This window comes from Ovis canadensis, chromosome 1 (assembly GCF_042477335.2).
Source record: "Ovis canadensis isolate MfBH-ARS-UI-01 breed Bighorn chromosome 1, ARS-UI_OviCan_v2, whole genome shotgun sequence".
Taxonomy (NCBI): Eukaryota; Metazoa; Chordata; class Mammalia; order Artiodactyla; family Bovidae; genus Ovis; species Ovis canadensis.
In genome coordinates, this window is record NC_091245.1 from 37,960,841 (window position 1) to 37,972,861 (window position 12,021).

Sequence of the window (12,021 nt, forward strand, 5' to 3'; positions counted from 1 at the left end):
TGAAGTTGCTCAGTCGTGTCTGATTCCTAGCGACCCCATGGACTGCAGCCTACCAGGCTTCTCCGTCCATGGGATTTTCCAGGCAAGAGTACTGGAGTGGGTAGTCATTGCCTTCTCCAAGCAGTATAATCAACTCCAAATTTTCATTTGACATAATAAAGGTCAATCTTTCATCAATGAGCCACTATTTCATCTAATCATACTGTTTTTAAAGCAATAGGTAAAATTTTAATATAGCCTTGTCAAATAGATGCCTAAAATATCCCAAACCAATATCTATTTTACTATTCTGTTCTGTACTATGAACTGTATAAGTTTTGAAAAAGAAATCCTTGTTTTTTTCTTTTCCAATTCACTAGCCCACATTTGTAATTGAGCTGGTAATCTCTACCTCTCACCTCTATCACCCCCAGTTAAAACAACTATTGAGAACCACAGCTTCATAGAGCGCTTGGGGTACACAAGGGCAAATGGTAAGAAATGTGACCTTTTTCTATCATCAGGTCACAGTATCTCACATTTTCTTGTGTTTTCACTGATGAATTTAAAACCTCAGCAGTAGTCAAGTTGATAGAAAGGAAGAGAGTTTTCAATCCAGAAAGGCTCATGGACCAAAAACAGATCCTTAAAAGTAATTTTAGCACTTATTTGAGCCTATTAACAGTATATTTGTTTTATATGTGACAGTTCATTGAGCACTCAGAAAGTATCTCAGAGTTTTGGATTCAGGCTGCTTTTACTGTATAAAAGCTCCAGTAGGTCTTTTTCTTCTTTCTGAGTATGAACAAAGAGAAATTTCCCATTTGGCTTTTGTAATGTTCCAAGATCAAAGGAGTTTATACTGAAAATTCAGCTCTATAAAAGCCATGGGTAGCATGAATTCAGTCTGATTCTCCCAAATCCAGTGAAAAAGGGGTGTTTGGCCATCAAGCTTTGAAAACCAGCATTATACAGGGTATAACTAGGATCCTGCATTAGTTTCTGCCTTCATGGAAATGGCCCCTTAGTGTTATCTTGGCAGTGTTGTTGGGATGGCCTGAAGCCACTGACCTAGCAAATTTCCTCAAATTGTTCCCCTGAAACAGTGCAGAGAAAGAAACTCTTGGCGGTATAAATGCTCCCTGGGTCTGGAAATTTCATAAGTCAGAATTAAAACAAAGATTGGTCTAAAGTCTTGCTGTTGCAGAGTTTGAAACATAAATTGTCTGGAGCAAGGAACCTTTCCTGGCTCTTTGGCGCTGCCTCTCTAACTGTTATAATAATAAAAAATGTTTTCAGAACTGTGTGGTGATAAAATGAAAGCCTTTAATATTAGAAAGATATTTGGAATCTAGATTGGTCATCTGGTTCAAGTCCTCTGGTTTTCTTTTACTGCTTCTCCAGCATTTATATAGGAAACTCACTTTTATTATTTTTTTTTGAAAATCAAGTTTCATCCTTATTCAGTCACTAAGTCACGTCGGACTCTTTGCCACCCCATGGAGTGCAGCACACAAGGCTTCCCTGTCCACCATCTCCCCGAGCTTGCTCAAACTTATGTCCATTGAGTCAATGATGCCATCTAACCATCTTATCCTTTATTGTCCTTCTCCTCCTGCCTCAATCTTTTCCAGCCTCAGGATCTTTTCCAGTGAGCTGGCTCTTTGTATCAGGTGGCTGAAGTATTGGAACGTCAGCTTCAGCATCAGTCTTTCCAATGAATACTCAGGTTTGATTTCCTTTACGATTGACTGGTTTGATCTCTTTGCCGTCCATTTGGAGGTTTTTCTTATCTTACATATTTTGTAAGAAATATTTCATTCATTTACTTCAAGTCAATTTAATTCTAATTCTGAGTCTCTATACTTCTGGACTGAAACAGTATCATTGTCAGTCCTTTTGGAGGCCCATTAGCTGTCAGGGTTCTGGTTCTGTCACAGAGCTCCCCGACACTGGGGACCCTTGGTCACTGTCATCAGTTCACCCTGGTAATCACCAAGCCATGCTTGCCCTAGCCTGCTGATCTCTTCAGAAGTCCTGCCACTTCCAGGCCCTGATGCTTGGGACTCAGGGCTTCTTTCAAGGTGGGATCCATTACACCTAGAGTCCGGTGCCCTTGACCATTGTGTGCAGGTTCTTGCAACTTGTGTGTGGTGGGTGTGGCAGAGAATGAGAGGACACTGGGCAGCGTGGGGCTCAATTCCTCAGTTCTAAGGGGACACACAAATCTCCGTTTCTAGTCTCCATTCAAAAGCGTTTTTCTGTATTTCTCTAATAATTAATGATATTTAGCATCTTTTCATGTGCCTCTTGGCCGTCTATATGTCTTCTTTGGAGAAATATCTCTTTAGGTCTTCTGCTCATTTTTTGATTGGATTGTGTGGGTTTTTTTGTTATTGAGCTGCATGAGCTGTTAGTAGATTTTGGAGATGAATCCCTTCTCAGTTGCTTCATTTGCAAATATTTATGTGGAATCTAGAAAAATGATACACTTCAGTTCAGTTGCTCAGTCATGTCCAACTCTTTGCAACCCCATGAACGCCAGGCCTCCCTGTCCATCACCAACTCCTGGAGTCCACCCAAACCATGTCCATTGAGTCGGTGATGCCATCCAACCATCTCATCCATCCTCTGTTGTCCCCTTCTTCTCCTGCCCTCAATCTTTCCCAGCGTCAGGGTCTTTTCAAATGAGTCTGCTCTTTGCATCAGGTGGCTAAAGTATTGGAGTTTCAGCTTTAGCATCAGTCCTTCCAATGAACACCCAGGACTGATCTCCTTTAGGATGGACTGGTTGGATCTCCTTGCAGTCCAAGGGACTCTCAAGAGTCTTCTTCAACACCACAGTTCGAAAGCATCAATTCTTTGGCGCTCAGCTTTCTTCACAGTCCAACTCTCACATCCACACATGACCACTGGAAAAACCATACCTTTGACTAGATGGATCTTTGTTGACAAAGTAATGTCTCTGCTTTTGAATATGCTGTCTAGGCTGGTCATAACTTTCCTTCCAAGGAGTAAGTATCTTTTAAATTCATGGCTTCAGTCACCATCTGCAGTGATATTGGAGCCCAGAAAAATAAAGTCTGACACTGTTTCCACTGTTTCCCCATCTATTTCCCATGAAGTGATGGGACTGGATGCCATGATCTTCGTCTTCTGAATGTTGAGTTTTAAGCCAACTTTTTCACTCTGCGCTTTCACTTTCATCAACAGGCTCTTTAGTTCTTCACTTTCTGCCATAAGGTTGGTATCATCTCCCTATCTGAGGTTATTGATATTTCTCCAGGTAATCTTGATTCCAGCTTGTGCTTCTTCCAGCCCAGCATTTCTCATGATGTATTCTGCATATAAGTTAAATAAGCAGGGTGACAATATACAGCCTTGACCTACTCCTTTTCGTATTTAGAACCAGTCTGTTGTTCCATATCCAGTTCTATCTGTTGCTTGCTGACCTGCATACAGGTTTCTCAAGAGGCAGGTCAGGTGGTCTCGTATGCCCGTCTCTTTCAGATGAACCTATTCATATGGCAGGAATAGAGATGTAGACATAGAGAATGGGCATGTGGGCATGGGGGTGGGAGGAGGGGTGGGGTAACTTGGGAGAGTAGCATTAGCATGCATACACTACCATATGCAAATGGGGAGGGAGGTAGGAGGGGGATTCATGTTTGGGAACGCATGTAAGAATTAAAGATTTTAAAATTTAAAAAATAAAAAACTAAAAAAAAACCCAAAAAACAGATGGCTGGTAGGCACCTGCTGTATGGTGCAGGGGGTTCAGCTTCATGCTCTGTGGTGACCTAGATGGGTGGGATGGCGGGGAAGGAGACCCCAGAGGGAGGGAATATGTGTATACACACAGCTGATTTACTTTGTTGAACAGCAGAAATAGTAAAGCATTGTAAAACAGCTGTACCCCCAACAAAAACAAAGGCACCCAGAGAAGCACACACAAGAAAGTGCTTTCCCTCTTGCAGCGGTCTGCCAGCACACCTAGCACCTGCTTTGCCATCGTCTTCTCAGTGCCCTTCATTGCAGTTTTATAAGCAGCGGAAAGAACTAGTGACTTCTGGTATATTCAGTTTTCCGAAACTGAAACACCACAAAAATCCCCAAGGCAAGGAATTTCAAAGCTTGACTTCTTGATCAATATGATGGGGGAGAGGGGGAAAAACTGTATGAACATAGCAGTTGACTATTTTTTAAATAGTTTTACCAAAACATATATATGGTTGGGTGCTCAATCAGCTCAGTCATGTCTGACTCTTAGCGAGGCCTATGGACTGTAGCCCACCAGGCTCCTCTGTCCATGGGATTTTCCAGCCTAGAATGTGATACATAGGTACAAATTCATCTGGAAGGATCCTTAGGAAACTGAGATAGTTGATGGTGGTTGTTTCTGGGGAGCTGGACTGAGGGCCAGGTGCAGAAGGCAGTCCCTTTCTAGTTCACCACACCCTGCAGTTTTGCTTGAGTCCTTTATATTGGTATTTTGCATATGTTATATTTATGATGATAAAAAATTTAAGGTTATTAATTCAAAGAAAAAATTTTTTTCATTTATTAACCATGAGACACTTTCCTCAACCAAGCCTTACCTATCTTAACTAATTGTCCTGATTCTGTGGCTCAGAATCTTGAGTTCAGGAGTTAATTTGCCCAAGATTTCACGATGCCCAAGAGTCAGGATTTGAGCCCACATCTATTTTACACATAGATCTGTGAATGCCCTTTCCCCCACCCCATGCTCTGCCCTCCAGGGCTAGTTCATTCCACTAAGTTCTTGTCTTTCACTGCCCAAGTAATGAGGCCAGACAGACCCCCTTCATCAGGCCACACATTTATGTCAAATCCTTGAATACCAATAAATACCTGAAACCATGTTTCAAAATATACCATAAAAAGTAAATAAGAATGACACACAGTTCACGTCAAGTTTATACACAGCAGCAGCAGTGCAGAGTTGACAGTAAAGCACATGGGGGAAGTTTAACTTGAAATGTTAGGCAAAACCAGTCCTAAAAGAATGAAATAATAAACTTAGGAAAAATTAATTATACCTCTGAATATACCATAAATGTGTATTTTGTTTAATCAAATAAAAATGGCTTTATTAGCAAATAGCAAATTATGAGTTGCTGCCTATAGTTTCATTGTTGGCTTAAGGAAACATTTCTGGTTGTTAAAAATTAATAAGCATTTGTTTTTTTATAGGATGCTATAGTTATACATGAAGTCTATGAAGAAGGGGCAGCAGCCCGAGATGGAAGGCTTTGGGCTGGTGACCAGATATTAGAGGTATGTGATAATGCATTCTGGTTTATACCAGCAAGTATGGGTCCTAATTTAGTGACCTTGATCCACAGTCTGTGTACCAATTCACAGTCTTCTACTTAATTATTTTGTTGTAGTCACCAAGTTGTGTCTGACTCTTTTGTGACCCCATGGACTGTAGCCCACCAGGCTCCTCTGTCCATAGGATTTCCCAGGCAAGTTGCCATTTCCTTCTCCAGAGGATCTTCCCGACTCAGGGATTGAAGCCATGTCTCCTGTACTGACAGGCAGGTTCTTTACCACCGAGACACCTAGGGAGCCCCTACTCAATTATATCCTCACTTATCTCTTTCTCAGTGTGACAACACATATACTTTATTCTTTGTTTCTTTTTTTGATGTCTATCAAATAACTGTCAGTAGAATCATGACAGGTTATCAATCTAAATCTGTCTGTGAAAACTTTTTTTTTTAATTAAAGGGGAAAGTACAACTAAACATTCTATAATCAGATGAAACTATAACTTCACAATTTGATTTTTTTTTGCTTCCCTACTATACCTTACTAAATTCCCTTCTAAAAACATATACATATAGATGTACACATAAACATGCACATCTAGTATTTTAAAAAACTTTATGGCAGCTTTAAGTATTAATATAATTTTCTTATTCCTAGTAAGTATTTGCATCAAACGGAGGTCCCTGCCCTGGCACCTTTGTTTCCTAGCTGATGAAAATGTAGAATCCTCTCCCTTTAGGTGGTATATGGTACTTATTAAAAATTGAAATGCTTAACTTGCCTCTTTTTAAAGGACTCTCATTTAGCAAAGGTGTTAAAGCCTTTTAAAAAGAGCTGAGGCTGGCAATGTCTAAACTAGGGAATGGATGAATGGAAAGTTAATGCCAGGCATTCTGGTAGGTGAAACTAAAGAGCTTTTTCAATGGTGTGAAACTTTTAGGCAACATTTCTTTCTTTCATTGGATGAATTTAATTGAATAGTTAACATTTTATGGTGGATATGTGCATTTTTGCTTTGCAACTTTAATATAGCACATTATGAATGACATCATAGAATTTTATTTTTCCCCTTGGTGGTTCAAGTCTGCCTCCCAAGATGAAACCAGAGATATAATTAAGGGTAGAAAACACAGGCAAGAAGGAGTTAAAAGAGAGACCAGGCTGACTGCATATTAAATTCAGGGCAAGTTATAGGGTTTCTCTGCAGGCCTTTACTGTGCTTCATCATTGGATTAGGACATATTCCCAGTGCATTCATTAAGGTGCAAGTGTATGAGGTTAGAAAAATAAATGTAGCCTCTTTGGGAATTGGCGTGACTGCTTTAGCATATAGCACCATTTTTTGGTGGTCAGGAGTTTTGAGAGGTTTTTTTTTCCCCCTCTGTAGATTTTCTAATTAACTGGTACTATCATGGTTGGCTTTATAGAGGAATAGATTGAATATTCAAAAGAGTACAGATACATACAGGCCTTGATACTTAACATGATTTGTAAGCCCACAAATTTTTCTGTAATAGTCATGTGGAGTTAAATCTAATATGTGCATTGCTTTATTGTGGCAGTGGTTGCACAGGTATAAATTTACAGTATAAATTGTATATTTTAAATATGTACATTTTAAATATGTATGTATGTGAGTTATACCTCAATAAAAGAAAAAATTTTTAGTTTATCTGCTCATTTTGAATAGACCCTCAGCTGTAGCCATTCTCTTTCATAAAATATATTCATGTACAAGTGAACACTCAGGACAGAGTAGCATGAAGAAAGCAAATGTGTTTTAAGTGCAAGGAGAATTTGAAAGGTCAACTAAACCATTTCCTGGCATCTGGCCGAATTATATTACCCAGCGTGGATGGATGGTCTACACTTCTCATTAAAGATAGCCAGACAGGCTCTTCTCTTACACCAGGCAGGATCTTGTCACAAAAGCATATTGTGTGTTTAGCTAAGAAATGTACCTCTCAGTTTGGTCAGGGAACACGTTTCCTTCCTAAGTAGCTGTAGACTCCACATTTGAGCTTGTTCTAATTGTGGTTGCTATATATGGAGCCATAATGAGGCCTAATCAGCCTGGGGTCTGGAGGTTGCCTCAAGAAGAAGACAGGCAAAATTTGGTAATACATTTCTGAACAATGGCCTTTCTGCTCTTGAGAGTTCTCTGCATGGTGCAGCCTGGCCTTCATGAAAAGTGAAAGTGAAAGTTGCTCAGTCGTGTCCGACTCTTTGCAACAGCATAGACTATGCAGTCCATGGAATTCTCCAGGCCAGAATACTGGAGTAGGTAGCCTTTCCCTTCTCTAGGGGATCTTCCCAACCATAGGATCAAACCCAGGTCTCCCGCATTGTGGGCAATTTATACCAGCTGAGCCATAATGGAAGCCCAAGAATACTGGAGTGGGTAGCCTTTCCCTTCTCCAGGGGATCTTCCGAACCTAGGAATCGAACCAGGGTCTCCTGCATTGCAGCCAGATTCTTTACCAACTGGTAGCTCAACCCCTGATAGTTCAGTTGGCCTTCCATGGTTTTATACTATTGTTTTGTGTTAAATTAGGATAAGCCAGATTTTGCTTACAAATAAATAGTGAAATAATAGCCTGGCAAGATTTATGATTCTATGATTAACATGGGCTGTTTTCTTTCTGGTTCTTTTTTTAAGGGTCAGTCCCTCCTCTTACCCTTCCTCTATTCCCATTATCCTCTTCTATTTTTGTGCAAGTGGGGGAAGAAAGAATAGAGAGCTAATACCTGGTTTTCCCTGTGGAATAAAATAATGAGGAGCTGCTGCCCTAGTTTGGTTATTCTTTCCTTCTAAAGCAGCAACTCACCCATTTCCCCACATGCCTTTCCTCCCCCAGGGACATGATAGACCCCCATTGACAACTGGGGCTTCCTAAAATCCTTCTCAAACAAGAAGCCCTGCTGTTACCACTCCTCATCCTTTACAATCAATATTCTAAATAATGCATCTGGGGCTTATGTAAGGCACTTAATACATCACTGCACCATATTCTAACCACTCAGCAATGTTTCTCTTACAATTATTGGTGCATTTAGTGGTGTCTCAGTGGTAAAGAATTTGCCAGCCAATGCAGGAGACATGAGTTTGATTCCTGGATCAGGAAGATCTCCTGGAAAAGGAAATGGCAACCCACTCTAGTGTTCATAGGATTCCACTCCAGCATTCTTGCCTGGGAAATCCCAAGGATTGAGGAGCCTGGCGGGGTACAGTCCATGACATCACAGAGTGTCAGACCGGACTGAGCAACTGAACAGCAGCAACTCGATTCACAGATGAGAAAATGAAAACTTTGAACTTGCAACAGATCACTTGAATTTGAACAGACATCTTGATGCTGGTATTTAGAGTGAATTGCTTTTGTAATATTAGAGTTTAATGACAGTGCTTTTAATTAAAAGCATAATTGTTAAAGCCTTTCAAAGGGTATTTTAGAAGCTTAGAGAATTCACCTTCAGTCCATGGAGGTAACTATTTTTCAGTTGAGTAGCAGAAGTGGTCTTGTGTGCCATCTATTGGAATACAGGAAAATAATCAGCTCAGACCACATTTTCTGGAGACATTGTTTTCCCCTTTGTCTGTGGGTTTACCTCGTAAACAAAGGAAGTGCGATCATGGCCCTCAAGTAACAGCGAATGCTGTCACTGAGCACCAGCCCTGACTGTAGATATTTCAGCTCCTTGTAAAATGTTTCTATTTTCTGTCAACCACGTGCCAAGTCCTGTGCCAAACATACTACAAGGTTTATTTCATTCAATCCTCACAACAAAGTATATAGATACTATAATGATTGTTGTTATTATCTCCTCTAATTCATGGAAGGCAGACTTGAGTTATCTCTTTAAGGTTTCATATAGTAAGTTGAAATCAGCACTCAAAGCAAATTCCATCTATACCTAAAACCTACGCTTAACTATTATTATTCTGGGTGTTGTTAATCTAAGTGATTCACAAACCCACCAAGATATATCAGAAAAGAAAAAGCAGCTTGAAAATTAGGCCTTTAAATATCTTCTTGACTCAGAGCATCAACTTTAAATAATCACTCAAAAGTCACTTTCTCCAGGAAGGGCTCATTCCTCTTTTCTCCCATCTATGTACTCGCTCTTTAAGCACAAGTAGTGAGTCTTTGGAATGTTAGGAATGGAAAAGCCTTAGCCCAGCCCCTCATTGTATAGAGGAAGGAACGGCGGTCCAGAGATAGATGGGACATGCCCAAGCCACACAGACTGAGACCAACATCTTGAGAGAAACTAGCCCATGGCCTGGGCCTATCCTTTCCTTGGTTAGGCTCTTTTCCTAACTATGACCTTGAAGAGGGGACCTATGACTCCCTTCTTCTGAGTCTGGGTTACTGTATCCATCAATTTGGCCCATGTGTCAAATTGACTTAGCAATATCCATACTAGACTTTCTCTGTGGCTGGGGAAAGTCTAAGAGTGAGATGAGGCAGCATGGTATAGAGACTATGACTGGAAAGATAGTCTGGTTTCATATTATGGCCCCTCCATGTCCTAGCTGTGTAACTTTGCTCAAGTCACTTAACCTCTGCATGCCTCAGTTTTCTCATCTGTAAAATGGTAATAGTATCAGAGAGTTCGTGTAAATGCTCATAAAGGGCTAATTTAATTTCAGTCTCTGGATCAGGAAGATCTTCTGGGAACAGAAATGGCAACCCACTGCAGTATTCTTGCCTGGAAAATCCCATGGACAGAAGAGCCTGGTGTTCTGTTCAGCCCCATGAACAGAACAGTCCATGGGGCTGCTAAAGAGTTGGACACAACTTAGCAACTAAACAACAACAACACAACCATTTGTTAAGTGAAAAATAAGTTGGCTATGCTTTCCATTGAACAGACAAGGGAAACGGAGCTTCACAGAGGTTACATAACTTGCCCAGATTCACATGACCTACTGGAAGCAAGGCCTCAGTTCCACTCAGTGCTGTTTCCAGTATATTTGCTGTCTAATGCATGGCCCTGTCTATACTCACTTAGATCCAGATTCAAATCAGTGGACTTCAGAAAGTGTTTGACCATGTCAGAAATACCAGCCCCTCAATTCCTCCTGGCCTGTTCTGAAGTAGTCATGATGTTAGCAATTAAGAGTGAGGATGTCAAATTCAATTAGCAAACTGAGTCCAAAAAATGCTGATCAAATACTAATATTTATTTCCCCTTTGACCTCAATTGAATGAGCCAAGTAGTCCCTGCTGTCTCATGTTGAGTCCATAGTAAAGTTCACAGCTACCTAAAATTGCATTATCATGTGACTAACCTACCCTCTGTAGTTACTTGGGCAGGGGAGTGTAAGGGCCATGTCCATTGTACTTGAAGCAGCTATGACTGCTAGTGGGCACTCCCTGTGTGCTTTGGGACTGGCTGGAAATTTCTGGAGGCTTTCTACCGATTGGGTCAAGGAGCTGTTGAAGGCAGAGAGGTCTCTGCCATTGCATCCCCGTCTCAGATGCCTGTTGTTCTAGGTTAATGGGACTGACCTGCGGAGCGCCAGCCATGAGGAAGCCATCACAGCTCTGAGGCAGACCCCCCAGAAGGTGCGACTGGTGGTGTACAGAGATGAAGCGCACTACCGGGATGAGGAGAACTTGGAGATCTTCCCCGTGGATCTACAGAAGAAGGCTGGTCGAGGACTGGGCTTGAGCATCGTTGGAAAACGGTAAGGAAGTGGTGTCAGAGTCAGGATTGATCAGCCTTGTTCCTTCAGAGTTCTAGGGACTAAAGCCGATAAAGACTGAAAGAGAAAGCCATGCATAAACTAATGATGTGATTTCTAAAATTAACATTTTTATGACTATTTGAATGAGATAGGTCATGTTACTAAGCAAGACCTTAGCCAAAAAACATGTCATATAAAGATAAAGTGAAGTGAACTGAAGTGAAGTCACTCAATTGTGTTCGAGTTTTTGCAACCCCATGGACTGCAGCCTACCAGGCTCCTCCATCCATGGGATTCTCCGCAAGAGTACTGGAGCATGTTGCCATTTCCTTCTCCACAGGATCTTCCCGACCCAGGGATTGAACCCAGGTCTCCCGCATTGCAGGCAGACACTTTACCCTCTGAGCTAACCCAAATCAACCCAGACTGTTCCGACGTTTTTCCTCTTAAAGAGTAAAAACAGAGTCAACAAGATTCTTTTTACTTGGAGTCACTTAGATCTAAGGCTGGCAGGGGTTGATTAAAGCAACCATACCTAAGAAACAGCTGGTATCAAGAAAGAGATTTACATATACAGTGTTGGGTTAGGAAAATTGCTCTACCATGGAGTGCCATGTTAGTTTCATACTCTGTTAAACCAGTTGAGGAGTTACTGAAACTAGCTGAGTTGACATGGTCAAGAGACATTGATTCTTCATGACAATAGTCTTCTATTAAGAAAGATATCCTGCAAATAATAGCTTGCACCAAAAATATAGGTAGATCCTGGTGACCAGGCTACTCTTTTGAAATCTGTGCTCCTTACCCATGTGATAGGAATTGCAGTAATTATTTCAGAACAGTATTAGTAGACTAGAGAAATCAGTAAGATCTTGAAACTGTAGTTCCAGCTTCCACAGTTTACTGACTTTAGATATCTAGAGTGTATGTATCCCAACAGGGCTGCAGGATTTTCATGTGATGCCCCAATATAGCCTTAAATGGTATCAACCATATTCTTAGGAAGAATCGAAGTTGGTTTTATATATTGTGTCATGTACCCCCACTGACCT

At 41.0% G+C, this 12,021-nt stretch overlaps 1 protein-coding gene across 6 annotated transcripts in view; it reads left to right on the forward strand.

The window, feature by feature from the left end:
* PATJ (PATJ crumbs cell polarity complex component) overlaps positions 1-12,021 on the forward strand; it is a 394,842-nt gene that overhangs the window by 334,757 nt on the left and 48,064 nt on the right. For all 6 annotated transcript variants that reach the window (XM_069593029.1, XM_069593048.1, XM_069593038.1 and 3 more), the window contains exons 35-36: positions 5,194-5,277; positions 10,776-10,969. In XM_069593029.1, coding sequence (XP_069449130.1) covers positions 5,194-5,277; positions 10,776-10,969 — 278 coding nt within the window. The remainder of the gene's footprint in view (positions 1-5,193; positions 5,278-10,775; positions 10,970-12,021) is intronic.